The sequence below is a fragment of the Phacochoerus africanus genome, chromosome 14, assembly GCF_016906955.1.
Source record: "Phacochoerus africanus isolate WHEZ1 chromosome 14, ROS_Pafr_v1, whole genome shotgun sequence".
Taxonomy (NCBI): Eukaryota; Metazoa; Chordata; class Mammalia; order Artiodactyla; family Suidae; genus Phacochoerus; species Phacochoerus africanus.
Window position 1 is genome coordinate 15,137,518 of NC_062557.1, and position 27,871 is coordinate 15,165,388.

At 58.3% G+C, this 27,871-nt stretch overlaps 1 protein-coding gene and 1 long non-coding RNA gene across 2 annotated transcripts in view; one reads left to right on the top strand and one right to left on the bottom strand.

The window, feature by feature from the left end:
• Positions 1 to 27,871, top strand: part of SCN4A (sodium voltage-gated channel alpha subunit 4) — a 46,541-nt gene that overhangs the window by 9,109 nt on the left and 9,561 nt on the right. The window contains exons 2-16 of the mRNA XM_047757396.1: positions 6,322 to 6,994; positions 7,083 to 7,201; positions 7,343 to 7,432; positions 7,700 to 7,828; positions 8,299 to 8,390; positions 10,198 to 10,494; positions 11,531 to 11,594; positions 12,284 to 12,425; positions 13,462 to 13,671; positions 14,281 to 14,434; positions 16,013 to 16,251; positions 18,006 to 18,179; positions 19,637 to 19,993; positions 24,908 to 25,396; positions 27,076 to 27,208. Coding sequence (XP_047613352.1) covers positions 6,722 to 6,994; positions 7,083 to 7,201; positions 7,343 to 7,432; positions 7,700 to 7,828; positions 8,299 to 8,390; positions 10,198 to 10,494; positions 11,531 to 11,594; positions 12,284 to 12,425; positions 13,462 to 13,671; positions 14,281 to 14,434; positions 16,013 to 16,251; positions 18,006 to 18,179; positions 19,637 to 19,993; positions 24,908 to 25,396; positions 27,076 to 27,208 — 2,962 coding nt within the window. The 5' untranslated portion in view covers positions 6,322 to 6,721. The remainder of the gene's footprint in view (positions 1 to 6,321; positions 6,995 to 7,082; positions 7,202 to 7,342; positions 7,433 to 7,699; positions 7,829 to 8,298; positions 8,391 to 10,197; positions 10,495 to 11,530; positions 11,595 to 12,283; positions 12,426 to 13,461; positions 13,672 to 14,280; positions 14,435 to 16,012; positions 16,252 to 18,005; positions 18,180 to 19,636; positions 19,994 to 24,907; positions 25,397 to 27,075; positions 27,209 to 27,871) is intronic.
• Positions 19,392 to 27,845, bottom strand: LOC125114225 (uncharacterized). Its single transcript, XR_007131741.1, has 3 exons — positions 25,752 to 27,845; positions 20,414 to 20,547; positions 19,392 to 19,888 (listed from the first exon to the last, which is right to left on the bottom strand). It is a non-coding gene; the product is annotated as an uncharacterized LOC125114225 (long non-coding RNA).

Here is a 27,871-nt window from a genome sequence, read left to right on the forward strand (position 1 = left end):
GGCCTAATTGCCCAACCCACCTCCCCCAAACCACTAAACAGACTCTGTGCCCCCCCAGAGACGGACCGGACCCAGCATTGCTCCGTGTCCTGCCTCTGCCTTTGCTCTGGCTGTGTCCTCTCCTCCCCTTTCCCTGGGCTCGTAACTTACTCATCCTTTGAGATCCAGCTGAAAAGCCACATTTTTCCTACCCCAACCTGAAGTAACCACTCAGCCACCTGAACTCCCATGGACCATCAGCTCCCTTCTTTAGGGCGGGCATCGCTTTCTCCTCTTATCACAACAGTTACGTGTGCCCCTGTCTGCCTCCTCCCCAGCTATCCGCTCTTGGGAGGCAGGATGCTCGGCTGATGCATCTTTGTGTCCTATTCAGGGGTAGCTCAGCTTCAGGCTTGTGAACAGAATGAATGGGTGCGTGGGTGGATAAATGAATGAATGAGTGAAACCTACGAGAATCTACTTTATTCCCAGAAAGGTCTGTATCCAAGCCCTTTTACACTCACTGAGTGCTGCGTGCCCAAAACTGGGACTGGCCATGGTGACCTGGACAAACACAGTTCCTGCTCTCTTGGCAGTTCAATCTAGTGGAGGCGAGTGACAAGTAAATTAGGCCGTTAAGAGTTCCCCTTGTGGCTCAATGGGTTAAGAACCTGACATAATATCTATGAGGATGCAGGTTTGATCCCTGGCCTCACCCAGTGAGTTACGTGTCCAGCATTGCTGCAAGCTGAGGTGTGGGTCACAGATGAAGCTTGGATCCCACATTGCTGTGGCGAAGGCCAGCAGCTGCAGCTCTGATTTGACCCTTGGCCCGGGAACTTCCATATGCCACAGATGTAGCTACATAAAAAAAAAAATTAGGCCAATAAACAAGTGGTTACACAAGTGATGAATGATGTCAAGGAAAATACAGCGGCTGTGATGGAGAGTAGAGGCGGAGAAATCCTCTTGGAGAAGGGACATTAGAGCCTCGACCAGGGAGTGAGAAGGAACAGCCACATGAAGAGGGAGGAGGAGACACGAGCTCCAGGGAGAGCAGAAGCCGAAAGCCAGGCATGAGTCTGGGGGTCAAGGATCTGGAAGGAAGCCAGGAGGACAGGTCCGCAGACAGAGGTGAAGAGGTGGATGGAGAATGGCTCACCAGGGCCCCGGAGACCGCCGTGAGAAATTGAGGTTTTATTCTAAGTGCAACAGGAAGTTACTAGAGAAATTTAAGCGGCAGAGACACCGTGATTACACAACTACAAGTTTCTTGTTTTTAAAATAGCACCAGCTGCTTTATGGGACTGGTTTGAAGAGGTCAGGAACAAAAGCAGGTAGCTATTGCAAGAAAGTGTTGTGGAGTTCCCGTCGTGGCTCAGAGGGTGAAGAACCTGACTAGGATCCATGAGGATGCGGGTTTGATCCCTGGCCTCACTCAGTGGGTTAAGGATCTGGCGTTGCCATGGCCTCTGGTGTAGGTCACAAACTCGGCTCAGATCCAGCATGGCTGTGGCATAAGCCAGCGGCTGCAGCTCTGATTCAACCACTAGCCTGGGAGCTTCCATATGCCATGGGGGCAGCCATGAAAAGCAAAAAAAAATATTGTTGTGATCTAGACGAGAGCAGGCAAAGGCGAGATTAAGTGCATTTTGGAATTGGTGTTAACAGGACTTTGGACAGGCTGGATGTCGAGGCGAGAGAGAAGGGGAATTCAAACAGACCCCTCAGTTTCTGCCTCGAGCACATTGGGACCTGGATGGACGGTGGTGCCATTTCCTGGGGTGAGAAAATCGCATGGTGGAAGAATGCAAATGTTTCAGTCCAGATGCTGTAGGCAGGATGCCTGGTGGCACTCCCCACCACAAGGTCCAGGGGCCCAGTGAATATATGGGTCTGGAGTTCAAAGGGGAGGTTTAGCATTATTCCTATAACACTATTTACGGTCATAGGAATGATGCCATCCAGACGGAGGCTGAGCCCCGAGATTGGGAGGATGAAGAGGGACATGCAAAGGATATTAAGAAGGAACAGCCAGAGAGGCAGGAGGTGAACCCCGGGGGAGATGTCATGGAGGCTGAGCGGACAGGGTGTGTCCAGAAGGGGGCTGCGGCCAAGTGGGTTGACTATTTCTAAGGTTGGGGAGGTGAAGACAGAAACGTGTTCGGCAGACTTGGCAGCAGGGACAGTGCTTGTGACTTGACAAAAGCCATTTCCGTGGAGCCGCGGGGGGGAACGCATGCCAGGCTGGAATGGGTTGGAGAGCGAAGGAAAGGTAGGGAAATAAAGACGCCTGGTGTAGACACTTTGCAAGAAGTTTGTCCGTGAAGAGGAACAGAAAAACAGAGCAATGGTGAAGGGAGGTGTGTGATGGGGAGAGATGTTTTTGTCACTGCTGCCATTACTTTGAAGATGGGAGAGCCTGGGCATAGACTGGGAGGGCTGATGGCGGAGCGAGAGAAGAAGACTAGACAGGTCCCCGGGAAGGCAAGGGGGGTCAGGGCCTGAGCCCAGGTACAAGGCCTGGCCTTGACTCATTACAGCACGTGGGGGATGAGGGGAGGGGCGTGAAGATAATTCTGTTGGTTTGACTGTGTGTGATGAGTCTTGTTTTCTCAAGACGGAGACGAAGTCACCAGCTGGGAGAATCATAGGGAGGCTTATGGGGGGGTTGAGGTTAGAAGAGAGGGCATGAAATAGTTCTCAAAACGTGGAAAAGTGAGGACTTCCCATGGTGGCTCAGTGGATTAAGGATGCAGTGTTTTCTCTATGAGGATGCAGATTCCATCCCTGGCTTAGCTCAGTGGGCAAGGATCTAGCGTCACCACGTGCTGTGGTGTAAATATGGCTTGGATCCACTGTTGCCATGGCTGTGGTGTAGGCTGGCAGCTGCCATTCCTATTCAACCCCTAGCCTGGGAACCTCCATGTGCTGTAGCATATGGAAATTCCCAGGCTAGGGGTCAAAACAGAGCTACAGCCACCAGCCTACGACACAGCAACAGCAACGGGGAATCCAAGCCTCATCTTCGACCTAAGCCACAGCTCACAGCAATGCCGGGTGCTTAACCCACTGAGTGAAGCCAGGGATTGAACCTGCATCCTCATGGATACTAGTCGGGCTCATTACTGCTGAGCCACAGCAGGAACTTCTCTTTTTATTTATTTATGTATTTTTAGTTCAGGGTATTTCCAAGGGAGGAGTTATCAAGATGGCTCTTGTAACTGCGGCTGGAAAAGGAGCCAAGTGAAGTTGAGGCGTCTGATGGAGAAGGAAGAATTGCAGGGTCAAGGGTTGAAGGCAAGAAGAAGCTCAAGAATTACACAACCGGGCACTTGGGCTGAGTAGCAGGCGGTGGGGGAGGGGAGTGCTTGAAGCTGTGACATCAGCTGTGACATCAGAGTTTCTGGCTCTGATTTAGGTTCTGGGCGGACTCAATGGAAAAATGGGGGGCTGAGGTGGAAGGGTCCTCTCATTCATTCATTCCTTTGATAAACTTTTATTCAGTATTAGGCACCCCGGTTGTAGCAAGGAGCAATCCACTCAGCCAGGTGCCCAGGGAGGGCTTCCTGGAGGTGGTGGTTCTCAGGCAGCTTGAGTCTAGAAGGACGAATTAAAGCTCTCTGGGGTGACAAGGAGGAGGGCTCCGGGAGCTGAACAGACCATAAGCAAAGGCACGGGCTTCGGTGGGAAACAGCTTGAAAATGGAGGTAGCATGGCCAGAGGGTGGGTGCATGTGGGGACAGGGTGGGCGGTGAGGTGGGGATCAGATCACCGAGGTCTCGGGAGCCACGCGGAGGAGTGAGGACACATCACTAAGCAGTGGGAAGCCGTGGAAGGCTGAAGCAGGGGCGTGACATGCTCATATTTGTGATTTTAGAAACGTGGGTGGTAGGTTGGAGGGGAGCTGGGCCGGAGGTAGGGAGGCAGATGGGAGGCTATTTGAATAGAGCAGGCGAGGGGTGATGCAGAGCAGAAGCCTGGCAGGAGGAGAGCCGTGGGTGCTGGGAGGGAGCATCGACATGGCTTGGGAACCGACCAGATGTACCCTCAGGATGCTTTCAGCCACCACCAACCCAAACCTGCCCACCTGGCCCAGCCAAGGAGGGCATGTTAATGAGTGGTCATATAACAAGGCAGCCAGACGTGAAGTGGCTTCAGGGCTGGTGAAGGGGGTAGGAGAGGAATTTAGGATGAAGTGCAAATTTTAAAGGGAGAGACAGGGAGTCCATGTGGGGCCAGCAGGAGGAGGTGCCAGGCTGGCTGTGCCATCTGTGGGTCCCGTACCGATGTATCAGGCACCGCTCCAGGAGGGACCCCAAGCCCTGAACTGTGAGGCATCTGGTAGTGGAAGGACAGCTGCGGATAATCGTACAAGCAGGGTATAAATTACACTTGACCTAAGGCTGTGGTTGCACATGAGGGGGAGCTGTGACTTGACCAGTCTGGGGCCACTGAGGAAATGGGAACAGATGTGGCAAAGCTGTAGAAACCACGGAAAGGAGATAGATGGTGGTTGTTCCTGTGGCAGAAGAGAAGGGCACGGGGAAAGGGGCACGGTGTGAAAAGAAAACAGGACTGCAGACCAGATCCTGGAGAAGCTGCGCCTCCTGGGGGCGGGAAGGAGTTCACAGAGCAGATGTGGAGTGGCTGGAGGGGGAGGCCACGTTCTTCCCTCCAGAAGATGCTCAAGGTGGGGTCTGCTGCAAAGCAGCCCCTGGGTCTATACCCTCTGGGGGCCTCTGGTGACTCTGATGAGCGCAGTTTCTACGAGTGCGGGGCCCGAGCCAGACTGTTCCTCTCTGGTTTGCGGTGGTCTCACTTGGGCTCCGGAAGGAAGGAGGGGCAGCATCGGGCCGCAGGATTGTTGCCAAGCGGGGCCTGTGACGTAGGAGGGTGCCCAGCAGCCGTGGTCCCTCCAGGGCCATCTGGCAGGGCAGCATCTTCTGTTTGGACACACACGTGGGGCCAGTGATGGGGAAGAGGGAGCAGAGCTGTGTGGCACGTGGTCGGTACAGCCGTAGGGTCTGAGTGAGGGGCGGTTCCGGCTGGGTGTGCATGTGGGTGTGTACATGTGCGTCCGAGCACGCACGCTTCCATGCACACAAAGGGACCAGTGAGCCTCTGAGGGATGGGGTCAGCAGGAATGAGCAGAGTCATGCCCCTGGAAACACGACTCCCCGGGGTGATGGGAGGGAGCAGCTGGGCAGCCAGGCAGGGGTGTGGCCAGCTCTGCCCAGTGGCTCCCGGCGCTCCCCGCCGCCCTGCCCACATGTTGACCAAGCCTGAGGAAGTGCCTGCACTGGCCGGGCCAGGGGCATGCTCGGGCATCTAGGCCCTTTGTGACAGGGCTGCCCTCCAGTGTAGCTCCCGGTGTCTCTGGGGGGGAGGGTCTGTCTGAGCCCCTCTGGTGGAGTCATGGTTCTGGGGTGCCCATCTGTGTGGGCCTTGTGATGGCTCTGTGTGTGACCAGGCTGCAGTGGTGTCCCTGTGCCTGCCTGCTGATGCGGGCCTTTCCCCAGAGCCTTTGCCATAAGTGACCCACCACCTCCCGTCCACAGAGAACAGGTTCTGAAGGGTTGAGTGGGAAGGGGAAGGGGCCGGGAGAAACCAGAGGACTGGCCCAGAAGGCACAGCCTGTGCTCACACTCCTGGCGGGTGCCCTCTATTCGCCGGTCAAGAGCAGTCCCTGGGAGTTCTAGCCCTGCCCCCACCGTTGATACTGTCCACCTCTTTGTCCCCAGGACTTTTCCTGCATGTCTCCCTCTTCCACCTTAGCATCAGCAGGCTCTACTGACATGCCCCCGACCCTGCATTTGCCTGCTCCAGCTCCCCCTGCCTGCCCAGGGGTTAGCTCTCACGGGTCCTGTGGGAGGGAGTTGGTGGGATGCTCGGCCGGGCCTGGGAACCTTCCTTCTTTCCTCTCCCTGCTCAACACCCTGCTTCCCCAAAGCTCAGGGCAGGGCACTCCCCTTTCCCACATCTTCCTTTTCTCCTCCCTTCAGGCCAGAGATGGCGAATATAGGCAATTGTGCCATATTCTCCCTTCTCGTGCCCCTGGCAGACATCACTAATCAATCACAGCAGTCTTTTTGCCCTGAGTCTGGCTGCAACCCCCATGGTCTTTTGCCCACATCTCCAGGAAGCCAGTAGCAGCTGATCCAAGCCAGCCCTCAAGATGAAATCCATTAGCTATTCCTGCCTTGGGCTGACCCCACCAGGACCCTCACCTTGGCCCATCCTCTGGGCCCACCAGCATATTCCACATCTGATCTCTTTCTGCCTCACTGCAGGATAGAGGCCACGTGGCATAGCCAGCAGTGGTTTTCTCTGTCCCTGTAGGCTGAAGCCACACGCTCCCCAGAACTTGGGTCCAGGAGGCGGTTGAAGGCACTGGGGCATTGGCCCCAAATCCCCAAGGCCGAAGAGGATCTGGTTGGTTTGCTGTCGGTCCAGAGGGCAGCCAGCCCCCTGCTGGGGAGAGGGTGGTGCGGGGCTCGGGGGTGATGCTCTTGTGTCCAGCACCAGTGCAGCAGCAGCAGCACCCGGGCCCTGCAGTCACAGCTCCCAGTCCCAACAGAGCCTGTGTGCCAACCTCCCTGCCCTGGCCCCTGGGCAGGCAGGAGGTGAGTAGTGGACAGCAGGCCCAGGGCGGGGTGGCCGCCCAGCACCCCGGGGGCTGCACGCTGCAGCTGCCCCAGCGGCTCACCACCCTGCGGGACCCTGAGCCCAGGATGCGAGGATGGCCAACCCATCTCTGCCCGCGGTGGTGCCTCTGGGCCCCGAGAGCCTGCGCCCCTTCACCCGGGAGTCCCTGGCTGCCATAGAGCAGCGGGTGGTGGAGGAGGAGGCCCGGCAGCAGCGGAACAAGCAGATGGAGATCGAGGAGCCAGAACGGAAGCCTCGCAGCGACCTGGAGGCTGGCAAAAACCTGCCCCTTATCTATGGGGACCCCCCACCCGAGGTCATCGGCATCCCTCTGGAGGACCTGGATCCCTACTACAGCGACAAGAAGGTCAGGGCCTGGGCAGCTTCCTCTGTCTGTCTGTCCGTCGTCCATCTGTCTGCCTGTCCTGGACCTCACAGCTCTCTCCCGGCTTCAGACCTTCATCGTGCTCAACAAGGGCAAGGCCATCTTCCGCTTCTCTGCCACGCCTGCTCTCTACGTGCTGAGCCCCTTCAGCGTCGTCAGGCGCAGCGCCATCAAGGTGCTCATCCACTCATATCCTGCCAGAGTCGGGCGAGCGCCGGGCTGGGAAAAGGCAGGGGAGGGGTTTCGGGACAGGCCAGACGGGGTGCTCTGGCCGGGGAGCACCTCCCTCCCCACCTGCTCTCTCCCTTTCCTTGACCCCCGCCCCCCAACGCTGTTCAGTATGTTCATCATGATCACGATCCTGACCAACTGCGTGTTCATGACCATGAGCGACCCGCCTTCCTGGTCCAAGAATGTGGAGTAAGTCTCCCCCTCCCCCGGTCCCCCAGGCCCAGGAGTCTGCACTCTGAGGATGCCCAGGGTGACACTGCTCTTGGCAAGGTCACCCCCACCCACCCACCCACACCTGAAGCCGCTGGGGGTGGCACACTCTCTCTCTCTCTCTCTCAGCAATGTCCTCAGCCCCCTGGGCGGCTTACGTCCTTTCTGTGCCCTTCCTCCCAGGAGGGCCATCATTGCCACCCACCCCGCGGCCCAGGCGTGACACGCCGGCCCCCTCCCCGCCAGGTACACCTTCACAGGGATCTACACCTTTGAGTCGCTCATCAAGATACTGGCCCGAGGCTTCTGCATCGACAGCTTCACATTCCTCCGGGACCCCTGGAACTGGCTAGACTTCAGCGTCATCATGATGGCGTGAGCAGGGCCCTGAGGGCGTCCTGAGGCGTGGGAGGGGAAGGGGAGGGGGCCAGGCCTCAAACAGGGCAGCCGAGGGGGCCGACCCTCGGAAAGTGGACTGCTGGGCGGGGGGTCAGGTGTGCAGACGGTGGGCTGCCCGATTCTAGGGCTGTCACCCCCGGGTCTGGCTTGGAGATTCTCGCTGTGCCCCTCCAGCCCTGGGCTCCGGCCCCACAGGCCCCCACCGGCTGGGAGAGCCAGGCCACCCTTGCCACCCTCAGTCCTCAGCCAAGCTCCTGCGCTGTCCTTCCCGCCTCTTGGGCCTGGATAGGAAGCTTGGGGCATCCGAGCGGTCCACCTGCACCTCTGTGGTAAACCCACCAACAAGGATTCCTTGGGAATCCTCATTCTGGGCCTGGAGAAGCTGCGACTCCTGCCCTGTCACCCACCCCTGGTGCTGACGCAGCCCTCGCCCAACCCCCACCCAGGTACCTGACGGAGTTCGTAGACTTGGGCAACATCTCAGCCCTGAGAACCTTCCGGGTGCTGCGGGCCCTGAAGACCATCACGGTCATTCCAGGTATGGGCGAGGGGCAGGGACCCTCTGCCGGGCCCCCTGGCCTCCCTGCACACCCAGGCCTGGAACCTGGCTCTCACCTTCCCGGAGCCTGACCCCGGGTCAGCAACCCTCCCAGGCAGTGTAGGACCCACACCAAAGCCTGGGCACAGAGGGGGCCCTGTGACCAGAGAGGAGAAGGGGCTCCAGTGGGAGGGTGGGCTTTGAGGGGCAGCACACTGCGGTGGTAAAGCACAGACTCTGGAGCCAGACTGCCCGGGTTCAATTCCCACCTCCGCCACTTCCGAACTTTGACCTCGGGCACATGGTTTACCCTGTCTGCCTCCGTCTCTGTAGCTGTACAGTGTGGATGAGAACAGTCCCACTCGCTGGCTCTTTATGGGGATTCGAAGCCTTGGGAAAGAGATGCTTAGAACCAGGCCTGGCACATGGTCTACGTGTTAAATAAGCAGACTGGGCGGAGCAGAGACCTCCGCTTGAGAGACGCGAGGGGGAAGTAGTGACAGAAAGTCGCAGCCCCGGGGGTCCGTAACGAGCGCGCCACACGGAGCAAGGAGGCCGAGGCAATTCCAAAGGAATGCATCAAGAAGAGGCGTGAAATAAATAGAATCCGGATCATCTAGACCCTCAGAAAAGCGTGTGCAGAAACTGGAGAAGGTTCATTACAGGCAAGAAAGACGATCTGAAACGGCATGGAGCAGAGACCCTAGGAGGAGGGGAAACCGTTAAGGCTTAGTGCCCGAAAGCACCTTAGTTCCCCTCTGGTCCAAAGCCCTCGTAGCGCACCTGAGGATGGACCATACGATGTGCTTACCGAAGTCAAGGCCGTGAGGCCCTTCCCCGGTGCCGGGCTGCCAGCATCCTCAGCGCTTGGGGTGGGGGGGGGGGACGGTTTATGAGGATGCTGCTGAGCATCTGTTTTCATGTCAGGAGACAAAAAGGAGAAGCGCTGGTATGGAAGCAAAAACAATCTGATTAGACCCAAGGAAGAAGCTGCGACGCTTCCAAAAGTGATGGAATCTGAGCCTGGATTTCCACCTGATTTGGTTATGCCTCGGCCCATCCAGAGCCGCAGAATACAGGGATGCTGCCGTCTGTGTAGCGTGTCTCCGAGGGAAGCCTGCTCTTCCCTGGGTGTTAACAGGGGTTATAAGAAAAAAGAGTTGTGTGGTCAAATGAGGAGACATCGTATCGTTTGGTTCTGTGAGACTTTTCCGAGCCTTTGATAGGATAATCCACCTGAGGACTCTCCTGGAGAAGTCTACACAGCTCAGCCTTTCCCAAGCGTCACTCAATCCCTTTTGTTAAGGGCCCAGCTAGAGAGATTGGTGCTCAAAGGAACACGCATTGGGAGTGCTGACTTAGCGACACGCATTAAGCTGGCCTGCGTGTGTGTTGCTTGTCCTGCAAAGTCTAGTCCATTCTTGTAGTGGTTGAGACTCCGTGGCCATCCAAAGGCTCCCGACGGAGGGGGTCCTCAGAGAAGAACGGGGCTAATTTGGGAGGGCTTCCGGGAACTAGTGGCCCCTGTGAGATACAGAGCACGGAGAAGACTTGAGGGTAAATCCATCGCTTACCAGCTTGGGGAACCTCGGACAAGCCGCCTCATCTCCCTGACCCTCAGCATCCTTACCTGTAAAAGGGAGACAGCTCCAAGGGTTTGTGTCGTGACAGATGCCAGATTGCTTTGAAACGCCTGGAGCGTCGGGCTTGGAGGAGATGGAGTAGGCGGAGGCTGGGGTGGGACCGAGTCCGTGGGTGATCACCCGCCCCGCTCACCGCCATGCTCGCCCCCTCTGTCCGTGGTCAGGGCTGAAGACGATTGTGGGGGCCCTGATCCAGTCGGTGAAAAAGCTGTCGGACGTGATGATCCTCACCGTCTTCTGCCTGAGCGTCTTCGCCCTGGTGGGGCTGCAGCTCTTCATGGGAAACCTCCGGCAGAAGTGCGTGCGCTGGCCCCCGCCCTTCAACGACACCAACACCACGTGGTCCGGCAATGACATGTGGTCCGGCAATGACACGTGGTATGGCAATGACACGTGGTCCGGCAATGACACGTGGATCAGCAACTCTACCTTTGACTGGGATGCCTACATCAGTGATGAAGGTGAGAACAGAGATGCGGGGGGGCAGCGGGGTCTTTCCCAGTCCCTGTGGCAGCCCCCTATGGCAGCCCCCTGTGACAGCCCCCTGTGACATAAAGAGCACGGAGAAGACTTGAGGGTAAATCCATCACTTACCAGCTTGGGGAACCTCTGACAAGCCACCTCATCTCCCTGACCCTCAGCATCCTTACCTGTAAAAGGGAGACAGCAGGACCCGACTCCAAGGGTTTGTGTCATGACAGATGCCAGATTGCTTTGAAAAGCCTGGAGCGTTTGCTATAAAAAGCAACAGTCCTGGAGCTCCCATCATGGCACAGCAGAAATGAATCTGACTAGGAACCATGAGGTTGCGGGTTCGATCCCTGGCCTCACTGAGTGGGTTAAGGATCTGGCATTGCCGTGAGCTGTGGTGTAGGTTGCAGATGCGGCTCGGATCTGGCGTTGCTGTGGCTCTGGCGTAGGCCTGCAACAATAGCTCCACATGGACCCCTAGCCTGGGAACCTCCATATGTGGCCAGTGCGGCCCTAAAAAACAAAAACAAACAAAAAAGCAACAGTCCCTAGTCCCTAACCGACATGGTCCTTCGTCTCCTTCATCACACCACGTGCCCACACCATGGCAGGACCACTGCCAGGCACTCACACACACAACATTCTCATTAAGCTGCTAGTAGTCCATGCTGCGTCTTCTCGCAGATTCGAAAACGGTACCCCTTCTTCAACCTGGCACCTGGATTCTAGCCATCCCCCGCACCTCGCTCACCTCTCCACGAGGGGTCCCGAGCAGGCACATGGTAGCCCCATGCACACGCGTGCACGCTCCTCCCATCTCCCTCTGTGCCCCTGCTGCCTCCCACGCTGGGCACTGAGCTGACAAGGCAGCGTATCTACCCAGACACCTTAGAACTCAGGGCTGCCCTTAAAGGAGGGGGGGCAGGAGGCACCCAAAAACATCCATTTGGTGCATGTGGGCCACGCAGATGTGTCCACGGTGTCCGTGTGGTGACATGTTTCCTCTGTGGGCTCTGACTCCCAAAGGGAACTTCTATTTCCTGGAGGGATCCAGTGATGCCCTGCTCTGTGGGAACAGCAGTGACGCCGGGTGAGTGAAGGGGAAGCGGGCAGGGGGGGTTGTCGGAAGGTGTGGGATGATGAGGGACCAGGACCTGGGGTGGGTGGGAATGTAAGGAATACGCATGGGAGGGGGTTCCCTGGTGGTGGTCGAGTGGTTAGGACTCGGCGCTTTCTCTGCAGCAGCCCGGGTTCAATCCCTGGCCTGGGAACTGAAATCCCACATCAAGCTGCTGCCTGCAACAGCCACAAATAATTTTTTTTTAAATTTTACATTTTAAAAAGAATACTCATGGGAATTCCTGTAGTGGTGCAGTGGTTAACGAACCCAACTCGAAACCATGAGGATGTGGGTTTGATCCCTGGCCTTGGTCAGTGGGTTAAGGATCTGGCGTTGCCGTGAGCTATGGTGCAGGTCGCAGACGTGGCTCAGATCCTGCATTGCTGTGGTTGTGGTGCAGGCTGGCAGCAGCAGCTCTGATTTGACCCCTAGCCTAGGAACCTCCATATGCCATGGGTGTGCCCCACAAAAGACAAAAAAAAAAAAAGAAAAAGAAAAAGGGAAAGAAAAATAAAAAGAATACTCATGGGCATGGGTGGGACATTTTCCTGTTTGGGGGACACAGGTAAGACCAAAGGGCATTTTTTTCTTGGGGGTTCCTCCATCTGTCCCCCCGCTGGAGCTCTCTTTTCTCCCTAAAACCAGCCTCCTCTCTCCAGGCACTGCCCCGAGGGTTACGCATGCATTAAAGCAGGGCGGAACCCCAACTATGGCTACACCAGCTACGATACCTTCAGCTGGGCCTTCCTGGCGCTCTTCCGCCTCATGACACAGGACTACTGGGAAAACCTCTTCCAGCTGGTACAGCTGTCCCCATCCTGCGCGGCATCCCTCCAGCCACCTCTCTCTATCTCCACAGCCTCCTCAGGGCAGGGCAGGGAGGCCATTTCCTCCATGGGAGCCCCTCACCACCCCGACATCCGGGTGCTCAGGGGCCTCCAATGCTGGGCACCAGCCCAGATCTGAACGCTGGGCTTTCCTTCCTTCCCTTGCCTCGGGAGCTGAGATCTGGGCTGGGCGTAAACTCCCAGGCTTCACAGGAACCGGTAGGGCAGCTTAGAAATGCACCTCTGGGGGAGTTCCCATTGTGGCTCATCAGGTTAAGAGCCCGACTAGTATCCATGAGGATGTGGGTTCAATCCCTGGCCTCGCTCAGTAGGTTAAGGATCCTGCATTGCCGCAAGCTATGGTGTAGGTCACACGTGCGGCTTGGATCCGGCGTTGCTGTGCCTGTGGCGTAGGCCGGCAGCTGCAGCTCTGATTTGACCCCAAGCCTGGGAACTTCCTTGTGCCACAGGTCTGGCCCTAAAAAGAGAGAGGAAAAAAAAGAAGAAACGAAACCCAACTCTGCTCATACAGTTATTTACTTACACTCTTTGCAGGCGGGAGCACTGTTGAGTCTGAAACAAGGGACAGAGCCTTCTGGTCCCTGGTGCCGTTTCTAACACTGACGACGTTAATGAGAGCAGTGGTAACAAGAGCTGCCCTGTGCTGAGCTCTTACTAGATGCCAGGCACCGTGGGACCGGCTGATCCCAAAGCCCACGTTCCCCATTTTTCATCCTGGTTCTCTGATCTCAGGATGTCTGGCTGGGCTCCTCAGGGCTCTTGAGCCAGGAGATCAGGAAAATCTGGGTCCCAAGTACATGTTTTGACGCTCCCTAGAATGTGGCTCCGTTGGCCAAGGATGGCCATAGTTTGTCTCAAAGGTCCTCAGGTCGCCAGTCTCTGTGAGGGACCCTCTCTGTTTACCCGTCTGAGCAATGGGTGTGTGGAGCGGGTGTGAGTCAAAGCAGCCCGGCCGCCCTGGGACACTCCTCTCCCTCCCCGACGCGCAGACCCTCCGAGCGGCCGGCAAGACCTACATGATCTTCTTCGTGGTCATCATTTTCCTGGGCTCCTTCTACCTCATCAACCTGATCCTGGCGGTGGTAGCCATGGCATATGCGGAGCAGAACGAGGCCACCTTGGCCGAGGATCAGGAGAAAGAAGAAGAGTTTCAGCAGATGCTGGAGAAATTCAAAAAGCAGCAGGAGGAGCAGGAGAAGGTCTGAACTCAGGGAGAGGAGGATCCAGGGACCTCCCTGCCCCTCAGCCTGGGTACTCCTGGACAGGCTGAGCGGGAGGGAGAGGCGTGGCGTAGGGGCTGCCAGGCAGGGGAGGGGGAGCAGAAGGCTCAGGTTAGAGTTTTGGTGGGAACAGAGGCATCCAGGCAGGAGAAAGAGTATTTTGCCGTTCATGCCTCAGTTTCCCCATAGGTAACAAGGAATCTGCTCTCAAGTATCCAAACCTGGAGCAGCCTTCCAGCGCAGACACTTAGGATGTTGTGGTTCTTTACCGGCGGTGTATGGGTTGATGATAAGGGAGAGGGGGGCGGGTCTTGATGAGCCCCCAGGGAGCAGCTGCACATTTACCCATCATCTCATGAAGCGCAGCGTCAGTCAAGGCTTTAGAGAGGGGGGAGGGTCAGTCCTCAGTCCCTTCCTTGTCAGCACCCACCCCCCCACCCCAATGAGTCGTGCCTGCACTAGGCTGAGCGCAGGCTAAGAAGAGGGGCCCCCAGCCTGAAGGACTCAGAAAGAAGCTCTGAGAGTCCGTCGGTCCTTGCCTGTGGTTCAGGGATGGACTTTATGCCCATGCCCCCTGCTGGTCCACAGGCCAAGGCCGCCCAGGCTCTGGAAGGCGGGGAGGCAGATGGTGACCCAGCCCGCGGCAAAGACTGCAACGGCAGCCTGGACACATCGGTGGGGGAGAAGGGGCCCCCGAGGCCGAGCTGCAGCGCAGACAGCGGCATCTCAGACGCTATGGAAGGTGAGGGCCCGGCATCCGTGTCCCCGCTCCCGCTCTGCCTGTCAGGCTCCCGGGATGGGGGGAGGGGGCCTGGCTGGGCCCAGCTTCAGGGCAGTAACTTAATATTGGCATCGAAGAAATGGCCGGGATAAATATAGTCCTGGCTTCACCTGGCCCCGTGCTGGCTGCAAGGCCAGGGTGCGGCGGGAACCGGGGGCTTCCGGGAGGGCCTTGGGGGCTGCCAAGGCAGTGGGGAAGGATGGGATAATAGCACTAACCAGGAAGGCTCCATGTTCCGGAAACTGGAGATCCTGTTCCTCAAATAGCTTCTGGGTTAAAGTTAAAGGGCAAAGGCCAAACTCTACCGAGATAGGGTCACAAACTTCCTCAGACCCCCAGGCTGCCCCCCAGACCTCGGGAGGAGCCTGGGAGAAGGTACGAGGAGAGGGTGGATAGATAGGGAGATGGATGGAGAGGTGGACGGATGGGCGGGTGGGTGGGCTGAAAGACGAATGAATGGGAAGAGACACAGGAATATGGATGGATGAGAGGGAGGGAGGGAGGGAGAAGGCAGAAGCCAGAAAGAGAAGAAGCAAGGAAATTGACATAAAAGAGATCTGGTCCCCTCCTCGGGTGTCTTGCCTTGTGCCAGGAAGGACTTGGAGGGCCTGGAGGACTTTGCAAACCTCTAGGGGCCCCTGCAGCAATACCCGGGCTGGGGGTGGGGGTGTTACCATCAGACCAGAACTTGCAGCCCTTGAGACGTTCAGTTTACTAACGCCTGGGTGAGGATGAGGCTCAGCCGCCCCCATCTCTGGGGTGCCCCAGTCATGCCCTCAAACCCAGGTCTCTGTGGGGCTGCCCCGGATTCCAGTCCCCTTTCTTCATCTTTGACATGAGGGGCACTAATATACTTACACATTTCTGGTGGTAATTACATGAGATCACACCATCCACGGGCCTTACAAAGCCCCAGGGGGTTAAAGCTAGAGTGGCAAGAACAGGGGATGTTTCCAGAAAGCTACCCTGATAGAGGAAGGACTGGCTGGGGACAGTCTGTCTGGAAGGGCTACAAACTGGCAGGGGAGGGAGAGCCTTCAGTGGGGAGGGGTAGCAGCCTGCAGCAGGTGGAACTGGGACCCAACTCCCCCCCCCCCACCCCCCCGCAGTGGCCTGCTGCCTCTCGCTGGGGGCTCTCGGGCCCCTCCCAAGATGCGGCATCTCCCCTGCCAAGATTGCAGTCCTGGGCCCCAAGTCGGGGGTGGGGGTCACCCCATCACAGCCTTGCGGGGTGAGCTAGGAGAGTGGAACTGAACTGGAGCATGGGGAGAAGGGGCCTGGGGTAAGGCTGCCGAGGGCATGGCTTTTTGCAGGTCGGTGAAGGCATAAGGCTTTGGAAGGTGGGGCCCTGAGGGGCTGGGTGGGTGGTGCCTAGAAGGGTGGGTCTTGAGGGTGACCCACTGAGAGGTGGGGGCCTGAAATAGGCCACCCCGAGGGGGTTTGAGGGCTGGGGCTTAGAAGGTGTGGCCAAAGAACTAGGGGGAGGCAGGAGCAGGTGAGCGGGATCCTCCTCAGGGGTCTGTTCCCACCAACTCCCAGAGCTGGAAGAGGCCCACCAGAAGTGCCCACCGTGGTGGTACAAGTGCTCCCACAAAGTGCTCATATGGAACTGCTGCGGCCCCTGGGTGAAGTTCAAGAAAATCATCCACCTGATTGTCATGGACCCCTTCGTGGACCTGGGCATCACCATCTGCATCGTGCTCAACACCCTCTTCATGGCCATGGAGCATTACCCCATGACCGAGGAGTTTGACGCCGTCCTCACCGTGGGCAACTTGGTAGGGAGGGGCCGAGGGAGGGGTGGGCCTTCCTGGGCAGGGCAGGAGAGGGGCCTCAGGGCGGATGGGCTGTGTGGCAGTATGGGGCACTGTTAGGGGCATAAAGGGACAGGCTGGGGTGGCTTTCCCAGCATGGGAGCATATGGGGGCACGAGCTGACACACAAGAGAGGCGCATGGGGTGATCCATGGGACGGGGGAGTCTGGGTTGCAGGGTATCTGGGGCAGGAGGAGTGGGGATGACCTCTTAAGATCGGGACGCCAGGGGGCCTGGGGTCCAGATGGGGCGCTGGACGGCAAGTCTCACTGCTTTCAGAGGTTGTCGTGGGCCTAACTGAGAGGGACAAGGGACCCGGAAGTGGGGACAGAGAGCCATGGGCACGCAGGCCCAAGAGGCCCCAGCTCACCCTGGAGGCTGCAGGGCATTGTCCCCCGGCCCTGAGCCCCCCTGCCGGCTGCCCTTTCTCCAGCAGGACCAGGCCAGCTCCCTCTCCAGCCCTTTCTGCTCCACTATTGTTGACACGCACTGATCCGCCCCGCTTATCCCTGCCCATTAGGAGCATTAGCACCTCGTTGCCAGCCCCGGTGGAGCCTGACAAAGGGAAAAAGCCGCCGCCTCCTCCTCCAGCCCTGCCCCACCCTTCCCAGTGCCCTTGCAGTCTCTCCAGGAGGGTGAATGGGAAGGATGCGTCCCCAACCCTGTGGGTGAGGGGAGTCCAGGAGGAGTACGACGGGGACCTGGGGCAGAACAAAGACTGTGTGGGTGGCACGGGAATCAGACCCTGGACTCCCCAGCCTGCAAGGCAAGCAGACGCGTCCGTCCCATGGGGATGCCTGAGGCAGCCGTGGCCAGACTGGGCAGGAGGGGCACGGGTGTGCTCAGGCCTCCTGGTGCAGCTGCTGGGGTGTGCGTGATGGGCCCAGCCGGCGGCTGGCCCACCCCCTGCCCACACTCTGCTGCCGTCTGGGCACCTGCTATGGCCAGGGACAGCTCCTGGGTGGGGCTCAGCATGTGCCCAGGCAGGCTGTGGCCCCGGGGCAGCTGTGCCCAACAGGAGGGGCACCGTGCCCAGGGAGCTTTCAGGGGCTCTGCAGCCCTCAGACAGTGAGCCCGGGGTTATGAGGGGCCAGCTCTGGCTTCCCATTGAGCCTCCACTCCGCCCCTTTTTGGCCTTTGCCCTGGACTTCTGAGTCCACCAAGATTTTCTGGGTCCTGGGACCCCTGCCAACCAGGGTAGAGAGGCTGTAGGGTCTAGACACAGGAGACTGAACAAAGTACCCCAAGACCTGCGTATGAGACCTGACTCATTCCCATGTGGGCAGCGCGACCGAGAGCTTGCTGCTGAGGTCCCCGAGCCTCAATTTCTCATCTCTGGGACAAGCGTGATAATCCCTTCCAACCTCATAGAGACTGGGATCCAGATGAGATCATAACGTGAACCACAGGGCGCTCTGAGTGTCCAACAGTACTGAGATTGGGGTGAGGCCCCAGGAAGTCAAATAACTGGCCCACTGTCACAAGGCCAGGGAGGGATGGACCACGGCCTCTGGGTGGTGCCCCCTCTGTCCTCAGCACGGCCGTTCCGCTCCTCACGTGCTCACATCCACACACCTGTGGGCCCCGGGTACCACTGCCTGCCCGCCTCGGGGCTCCGTCGCCCTCCCCTTGGGCTCCGCGGCCTCTGCCCGAAGCTGGGGGACCCCGAGGGCCCCGTGGCCCTGAGGCTCTGTGACAGGCTGCACCCCACCCCGCAGGTCTTCACGGGCATCTTCACGGCGGAGATGGTGCTGAAGCTCATCGCCATGGACCCCTACGAGTACTTCCAGCAGGGCTGGAACATCTTCGACAGTATCATCGTCACCCTCAGCCTCGTGGAACTGGGCCTGGCCAACGTGCAGGGGCTGTCCGTGCTCCGATCCTTCCGTCTGGTGCGTGAGGCCTCGGGCCCTGGGCTGAGGAGGGGTGAGGACAGGAGGAGAAACCCCCAAGAAGCCAAAGGGCAGGGACCGAGGGGGCCCCCCCCCCCGCTCCCCGCTCTTGGGCCCGCCACTCCGCCTCTCAGAACCTTTCTTGCCCGAAAAAGGGAGAAAGGTGCCCCCACTCCTTATCACACAGTGCTGCTGCGAGACCGAAATGACAGTCTAGGAGCTGACGTTTGGGCTTGACTCCTAAGTGACCTCGGGCAGCCGTGGGGGTGGGACTTCAGCCCATATTGCAGACCTGAAAGCTGAGGCTCAGGAAGCGCGTCAGCAGTAGAATTGGGAGTCCAAGTTAGCATCCTTTCCACCACCCCATAGGGACCTTCCCTGCATCCACAAAAGTGGAGAGAAGGTAAGGTGAACCTCTGCGTACCCCTCACCCAGCTCCACCAGCCATCAACAGTCTCTCGTCTTGTTTTATCTGTGCCCCCACTTTTTAGAGGGGAGGTATGTCAAAGCCAATCCTGACCTCTTCTTTCACTTGCAAATACTTCAGTCTGTTGTCTTTAAGAGAGAAGGACTCTATTTTGTCTTTTATTGTAGTTGATTTACAATGTTCTGTCAATTTCTGCTGTATAGCAGAGTGACCCAGTTATACGTATATATACATTCTTTTTTTCCCATCATCCCCATCCCGGTCCATCACAAGTGATTAGATAGAGTTCCCTGGGCTATACAGCAGGCTCTCGTTGCTTATCCACCCCAAATGCAAGTTCACATCTGCTAACCCCAGATGCCCAGTCCATCCCACTCCCTCGGCGACCACACGTCTGCTCTCTGTGTCCGTGAGTTTGTTTCTTTTCTGCAGACAGGTTCATTCGTGCTATATATTAGATTCCATATATAAGTGATATCATATGGTATTTATCATTCTCTTTCTGACTTCCTTCACTTAGTGTGAGTCTCTAGCTCCATCCAGACTCTTTTTCTTTTTCTTTTTCTTTTTCTTTTTTTGATTTCTTGGGCTGCTCCTGTGGCATATGGAGGTTCCCAGGCTAGGGGTCTAATCCGAGCTGTGGCCACCGGCCTATGCCAGAGCCACAGCAATGCGGGATCTGAGCCGCGTCTGCGACCTACACCACAGCTCATGGCAACACCAGATCCTTAACCCACTGAGCAAGGCCAGGGACGGAACCTGCAACCTCATGGTTCCTAGTCGGATTCGTTAACCACTGCGCCACGACGGGAACTCCAGACTCTTTTTCTTTTGATCACACAAAGAGGATGGGGTGGTAGGATGTGAGCACCCCCATTTAACAGAGAGGTCACCTGAGGCCTCGCCTCCCTCGATGGGTGGGGGTTCAGGCCGTTCAACAGCGTTCTCTCCCGTAAGGATGGGGCTCCCTCGGGGTTGGGCCGGGGGTGCCCGGGCCTCACCGGCCCCTGCGCTCCCCACTGCCTGGCAGCTGCGGGTCTTCAAGCTGGCCAAGTCGTGGCCGACGCTGAACATGCTCATCAAGATCATCGGCAACTCGGTGGGGGCGCTGGGCAACCTGACGCTGGTGCTGGCCATCATCGTGTTCATCTTCGCCGTGGTGGGCATGCAGCTGTTCGGCAAGAGCTACAAGGAGTGCGTGTGCAAGATCGCCTCGGACTGCAGCCTGCCCCGCTGGCACATGCACGACTTCTTCCACTCCTTCCTCATCGTCTTCCGCATCCTGTGCGGGGAGTGGATCGAGACCATGTGGGACTGCATGGAGGTGGCCGGCCAGGCCATGTGCCTCACGGTCTTCCTCATGGTCATGGTCATCGGCAACCTGGTGGTGAGTGGGGCCGGCCGGGTGTCTCCCCCGCCCCTGCCCGGGAGGTCCCAGTGCCCAAGACGTGTCCCCAGGCCTTTATGTCCTTGAAATCCGCCCTTTTCCTATGAGGTCGCGCTGTGCGACACAGCCGAGGCCTGACTCTTTGCTGCCTCTCCCCCACCCCACATGGCAGTTGTATATGGTTTCACTGAGGGGCCCCCAATTTACCCTGCTTAAGCATCACCTGGGAGTGTCTCAACACTAGATTCCTGGCCCCGCCCCGCCCCCCGAGTCAGAGGCAGCGGCTCTGAGCCGGGGCCCAGGAATCGGCATGTCTGATGAGCTCGGGGTGACGGCACTGCTGCCCGTCCAGGGACCACCCCGTGAGTAGTGCTGTTGAGACCTGGGGTAAGGTAACATGAGAACCAGCGTCGGACTGACCCGTGTTCCGGGCCCAGCTCCTTCCCCATCTGTGTGACCTTCCACACATCGCTGCTCTCGGCTCGGCTGGGTTCTCAAGCTTCACGCGGAAGAAGAATGGTGGGCACCTCAGGGGGTGGCTGGGAGGACTGCCCCTGATGGAAAAAGGCACCACATCACCACATGGGGGGGGCCTCCTGGCCTTTTTGTCCGCCTACCCTCTTGCCCTCTGATCCTGGGAATCAGGCCCCAGGCGCTGGGAGGATCCAGACATGGTGTAAACGGCCTCCATCCCGCCACCTTCTGTGGCTCAGGGCTGGTGTGGGGCTGGTACAGAGGAGGAGATGTGGGGGCCAGTAAGAGACGGGGCGCGACTCCTCCCCTTCTCGGGGTGGGGGGGCGCTCCTGCCCAAGTGCTGTGCCCAGCTGCCCCCTGCGGTGGCCGAAGCTGACCCCGGGCAACGGGGGGTGGGAAGATGCACGTCCCCACGTTCTGCAAAGGCCTGCGGAATCCTTGAGCTGCTTGGTCAGCGCTTCTCAGATATCGCTGAGCTCCCGCTGGGGACAGGGGCAGACTGGTGGCAGGGGGTGTCACCTTGACTGAGGAGGGGATTGGGGATGGAGTCTCAAGGCCCTGGGGACAGCTAGGCAGGAGAACCCAGGCTGGCTGTTCCCTGGAACGGGGGTCTTGGGGGGTGGGGAGGGAGATGGAAGATACTGTAGCCGAACTTGGGGGCAGGATTCGGGGTGGGGGTAACTAGCTCTGAGTAGAAGTTTTTGACGGCGGATGTAAGGGCCTGGGAGTGGCTTCAAGGGCCTGCTGGGGGTCCCGTCTGTATGTATAACCTCAAAAACTTTTCAGGCCCCCACTTTGCTACTTGCTGACTAGGGAATCCTGAGGAAGATATTCTCTCTCTGGCCTCAGTTTTTCTCATCTGGAAAATGGGTGTGATGGTGACCTACTCCATTGGGTGGGCATGAGGATTACCTGACACGCACCTAAGTGCCTAGCAGAGTGCTTGGCCTGCAAGGCCAGGAGAGTCCAAATGCTATAGGCGTGGGGGGCAGAGGGCAGTGATAGTTTAGGTACCTGCCACTGATGTCACACTCCAGGTGCTGGGCTCCTGCCGTGTGCAGGTTCCTGCGCTGGGGGCTTTACGTGCATCGTCCCTAATGCTCTTGACAACCTGTGAGGCAGGTAATGTTGCCGCCGTGCTCCCAGGAGGCATGGCTGAGAGCCACACAGCTAGCGGGCAACTGAGCCTGGACTAGAACCTGGGTCTGTGTGACTCCGATAACAGTCACACCAATAAGAGCAGCAAGAGGGCTAATGACGAGGCCGGCAGCAGCAGCAGTGACAGCGGACCTCTGTCCGTGTTTCTTCAGCATTCCGTGCACTTTCCATGTATTGACCTTAGTGTCACCACCCCACCATCAGGGACACGCCCTCTTACCTCTGTTGTAGATAAGAAAGCAAAGGCGTAGGGAGATTACATAGTAACCTGTGCAGGATTTGAACCCAAGCAGTTTGGCCCCAGAGTCCGGAAGCACTGCACTGCCCTGCCACTGTGTGTGTGTGTGTGTGTGTGTGTGTGTGTGTGAGTGTGACGCCCCCCTCCCTTCTTGGACATACGTGGGTGTGCGCACACACACACACACACACACGCTCTCTCTGCCAACATCATTTTCCGGCCCAGCTCTGCAGCTCTCCCACTTTGCTCAAAGGGAGCTGAGCAGTCAGGGAGGCGACACTGTCAGCTCCTTGGGCACTGTCCCCACCCACCACCCTCCCAGGCCTCCTGGAAGCAACTGTCTGCCAGAGGGCACCCTGCCAGGGAGTGTGGGGACCCAGGTCCCCTGTGTCCGTGGCACTCAGGCACTTCCTCGGGGCTACTGGGAACAAAGGAAATGTTCTTGTAGGAAACCCACCCCTTAGTCCCCCTCCACCGGCGCGGCGGGGGGGGGGGGGGAGGATCTTAATGTCCATCCCCCTTCCTCTAACCCACCCCCCACGCCTTGCCTGAGGCGGCTATTTCTGTCCCAGGCAGGAGCCGTGTGCAAACCCTGCTGACCCAGAGAGCAGCTAATTCCCATCTCAGATGTGTTTCTGGCAACTGGACACCTCCCCCCAGAGAGAGACAGACAGACCTGTATGTTTTGGTGGGGGGCAAAGGCAGAAGGGCAGTGAGAAGGCTTGGGAGGAGGCTGAATCCACCCAGCTCATTCTCCCAGAGAGAGAAGATTTGCAATAGACAAGATCTATTTTTTTTTAAAGATGTGTGTCAACTCGATAGTTAAGACAATGACAAAAAGACCTTGGAGGACACCAGTGAAAGCCAGGCAGTAAGACGCGTGCAGAAAATGGTTAAGGGTGGCAGGATCCTATGTACCGTTGTCCCTTGGTGTCTTAGGGGATTGGTTCCAGGACCCCCTGAGAACACTAAAATCTGAGGGTAATAGAAAATGGCATTTGGAGTTCCTGCTGTGGCACAATGGTTTAAGAATCTGACTACGGTGGCTCAGGTTGTTACGGAGGTGCCAGTTCAACCCCTAGTGCAGCACAGTGGGTTAAAGGAACCAGTGTTGGAGTTCCCGTCGTGGCACAGTGGTTAACGAATCTGACTAGGAACATGAGCTTGCGGGTTCGATCCCTGGCCTTGCTCAGTGGGTTAAGGATCCGGCGTTGCCCTGAGTTGTGGTATAGGTCGCAGATGCGGCTTGGATCTGGGGTGGCTGTGGCTGTGGCGCAGACCGGTGGCTACAGCTCTAATTGGACCCCTAGCCTGGGAACCTGCATATACTGTGGGTGCAGCCCTAGAAAAGACAAAAGACAAAAAAAAAAGAAAAGAAAACCAAAATACAAACAAATAAACAAAGGAACCAGTGTTAGCACAGCTCTGGTTCGGATCTGATCCCTAGCCTGGGAACATCCATATGCCGCAGGTGCAGCCATTTAAAAAAATTAAATAAAACCACTTAAATGGCATAAAACAGGTAGCCCTTCTTCCTCATGTCCACTCACACACCCGGATCCCCGCTTAAGACCCCAACCAGGCTTCACTCTTCTCCTCACCACCTTGGGGGTGGACTTGTGGGAGGCAGGGCCACTGCATTGCACAGCCTCCGGGGTGGCCATTCACGCCGCAGGCTAAGGAAGCAATGTCCTCTACCATAGTGCAATGACTGGAAACCTGAATTCTAGTTCTCACTGCGCTGTGCATCCTAAGGCAAGTCACCCGACCTCTCTGGGACTCTGAGGCTGGGCGGCCTTAGTTGACGGCACTCCTCCCTGTGCCTTGTAGCGTCTTCTATTATCGCACACATAGCAGCCAACGTGTCTTGAGTGCCCCCTCTGCACCCTGCTTGTTTTGACCCTTTGATCCTCACAGCCCCGTGAAGAGGTAGGTGCTGGGATCATCCCCGTTGTACAGAGGAGGAAACTGAGGCACAGAGCAGTGATGTGATTTGCCACAGGACACACGGCTAGTAAAGTGGGGTTCAAAGCCCGTGCACCCCAGTCTCGGCTTTGTGCAAACCCACTGTGTCGTAATTATCCGATGAAAGGTCTCTCTCTAGGCTGGGAGCAAACTGAGGCCGCTTATTCCTGCACCCCATGAGAGGGGCTCAGTAAACGTCTGTCCACTGGGAAATAAAATCCGGGGTAGGGGAGGGGAGACCAGCACCTCTTAAGTCCATTTCAGTGGGGAGATGAGAAGAGAGCCAGGTGGAGCAGGGAGCCCAAGGGAAGACAAGGGAGTGAAGAGCAGTAGGTCACACGCCTCTTCCAGAGCCTCAGGGGACATGCATCAGAGCCCAGGGGAGCACGGGGTCTATTGAAAGTCCCACTTACCACCCAGTTCTCTCTTTGTGACCCAGCAGGTTAAAAACCTGACTAGTATCCATGAGAATGCAGGTTTGATCCCTGGCCTCGCTCAGTGGGTTAGGGATCCGGTGTTGCCGTGAGCTGTGGTGTAGGTCCCAGACATAGCGCAGATCTGGCGTGGCTGTGGCTGTGCTGTAGGCCAGCAGCTGCAGCTCTGATTCAACTAGTCTGAGAACTTCCATGTGCTGTGGGTGTGGCCCGAAAAAGACAACAACAACAACAAGTCCCACTTACCAGACAAGAGAAGAAGGCTCAGAACATTCAGGCTCCCGCTAAGTGCAGGAGGCTTGGTGACGTGAGCCCTGTTTTGCGTTCTGTAGCCCCCATCAGTGGAGGTGAAGGGCAGGGTTGTAGAAAGAGTCCCTGTAACCCAGTGGGCCTCCCCAAGGCCTGCCTGTGCCCTGGTCAGCAGAGTCCTCACCTGTGCCCAGCCTCAGTTTCCTCATCTGTAAAGTGAGAGCGAGAGCACTTCCCATCCCCACGAGCAGTGGTGAGGATCTTGGTGGGGGCGTCTCTCACCCCACGAGGGACAGGTCTGATCTAGCGTCCCAAGGACCCGTGTGCCCGCTGAAGGTGGCACCCTCCGGGGCCTAGAGCCTGAGTGCAGGCTCCCCCTTCCCTGTGCTCCCCAGGTCCTGAACCTCTTCTTGGCCCTGCTGCTCAGCTCCTTCAGCGCCGACAGCCTGGCGGCCTCGGACGAGGACGGCGAGATGAACAACCTGCAGATCGCCATCGCCCGCATCAAGTGGGGCATCGGCTTCGCCAAGGCCTTCCTGGTGGGGCTGCTGCACGGCAAGATCCTGAGCCCCAAGGAGATCATGCTCAGCCTCGGGGGAATCGGGGAGGCCGTCGAGGCTGTCGAGGCTGGGGACAGTGCCTCCGAGGATGAGAAGAAGGAGCCACCACCCGAGGAGGGTGACAAGGACTTCAAGATGGACAACCACATCCTGAACCACATGGGCCTGGCTGACGGCCCTCCCCCCAGCATCGAGCTGGACCACCTCAACTTCATCAACAATCCCTACCTGACCATCCACGTGCCCATTGCCTCGGAGGAGTCGGACCTGGAGATGCCCACAGAGGAGGAAACTGACACCTTCTCGGAGCCTGAGGATGTCAAGGTGAGGCTGTCGCAGGGCCCAGGCCCGGCTCCCGGGGTCCGGTCGGAGGTCAGATAGACACGCCTTCACATATCTGTGTGACCTTGGACAAGGCACAAATCCTCTCCAAGTCTTAGCTGTTCCATCTTTAAAATGATGGAGTAACGGTACCTACCTCATGGTATCCCTGTGAGCATTAGGTGAGGGGCTGTGTGCAAAGCACTAGTCTGCTCTCTCTGATCCGCGATTGTTATTAAGATAGTATGATCTGCCCCCCTGAGTTGATACCCTAGTCCCCTCCCTTCACTCTTGCCCTGTAATTCCACCTGGGTCGCCTCTCACCTGCAGGTGACTCTCTGAGACAGAATGTTCTTACCTGTGGCATCTCAGCTTCAGGGCTGGAACGGAGGAGGCCTCTCTTAATCCCACTGTGGGCTGGAAGCCCCTGCCAATCATATATTCTGCTTAGACCCCACCTCCCAGGGTGGGCCAAAGTGCTGGGCGTGGGCTGGAGACTCTGTGGAAAGGGGTCAGGGGCCCGGTGGAGTTTGGGGCCCAGCCTCAGTGGGACCCACCCACCCTGCCTGAACAGGGGGCCTGCTGCTGGGTTGAGGTGCCCCTCCCCTGCAAGGGTGCAAGAGGCACTGGCGGTCACCTCTAGAAGTTCAGGCTGAGGCCAGGAGTGAGGCCTCCCAGGGGAGGCGATTCTGAGCCCCCTCACCCCCTCCAGCTCTGGCAGGGGACCACAGACCAGCCCATAAGCTCGGGCAGGGCCTCCTGCCACCCCTACCCTATCAGCCCTGGGCCTGGCTGGGCACCAGAGCCTGAATAAACTTTGCCCTGAAACCTCTTAACTCCTTCCTCCCCGCAAATACATGGCACGCTGACTTACCAGGGAGCTGAGTGCCTGCCAAGCTATAAATACCCCGGGAAATGTGGCACCAACCTCGGTATGAGGAGCAGTGGGGGTGGAGGAGGGCTGGACAGCGCCCAGGGCCAAGGCTCGGGGACTCTCTCAAGTGGCGCAAGCGAGGCTCCCTGGGGGACCGTGGGAGTTGGGGTGCACAGGTAGGGCAAAGGGCTCAGTGGGTGCCCTGCCTGATCTACCACCCAGTGCCTTGGTTTCCCTTTCTGTCAACTGGGCACAAGGCTCTCCCTAGTTTTCTGACCATCATGCTGAGAGCCGCCCCCAGGCTACCTGCTCCATCTTCTTCTTCAGGGGCCTCCCCCCAAGCCATGAGGGGGGCCCCTGGAGGAATGGAAGCTGGGGGTCTGGCAGCCGGCCTGGAACAGCACCGGGAGGAGGCGGGGGAGGCCTGGCCAGACTGGAGCGCCAGCCTCACCCACCCCACCCATTCCCATCAGGCTTCAGCTGCAGAAAAATTTCCATTCTTTCTGACTTCCTCTGCCAAACAGACCCTGAGGATAGGAAGGCTCAGACCCTGGGGGCATCACACGCAGCCGCCCCGTTATCTGCAGCCCCCAGCTCTGTCCTGACCCCCTCTGTCCCCAGGCCTCATTCCCCACCCACTCCACATCTAAGTGCCATGAGGGCAGGTTCTGTTTCTTCTGCGCACGGGGGGTGGGGGGTGCGCAGTGCCCAGTGCTGAGTGAATGAATGAATGAGTCAGCTCCTCTCTTGACCTCGGCCCCACCTGGTGGGAGGAGCCAGGGGTCACGTGACCCTGTGGCTCCTGCAGAAGCCGCTGCAGCCCCTCGACGGGAACTCCTCCGTCTGCAGCACTGCCGACTACAAGCCCCCCGAGGAGGACCCTGAGGAACAGGCCGAGGAGAACCCTGAGGGGGAGCAGCCTGAGGAGTGCTTCACCGAGGGTGAGGGCAGCCCACGTGTGCACCCCCACCTCCCTGGGTGCCTCCGCCAGCCCAGCAGACCCCATAAGGGGCAGGCCAGGGCCCCAGGGAGGCAAAAGCCCCAGTCTGTCCCCTCCTTGGGGACATCTCGGGGACATGTGCCTCACCAAAAGCAGGCAGGGGCTTCTTCCCCTGCTGCTACCCTGCCCTGCCTCTCCTGGGGAGAATACAACCCCCAGAAGGGGTGTTAGCGCCGGGGGTGCCCTCCAGCCCCTGCCCACTGCCCCCCGCAATGTGTGCAGGGGGTGAGGGCAGCATGGGCCTGCGGGCTGCCATGCGGAGTCCCCACAGAGCCCTGAGTGTGGCTGGCACGGAGCAGGTGCTCAGCAGTGGCTACTCTCAGGCTCTCCTCGTCTTCCTCTTCCCGAGAGAGGCCTGTCTAGCCCTTCAGGAACATGTTTGCTCAGAGGGCCTGGGCTGCGCCGACTGAAGGCTGCCTGGGTGAGGAGGGGGCGGAAGGGGACAGCTGACAGCTATAGTACCTGCGCTGGTGGCCCTCACTCCCAGGCTCTGGAATATCTTGCCTGTGGTTGGATTGGGGGGGGGTGCCTCCTGGGAAGGGAGCGGGAATGGCTGGCTATACCTCCGGAGGGAGCCCCCAGACCCTGACGCGGTGCCCCTGCC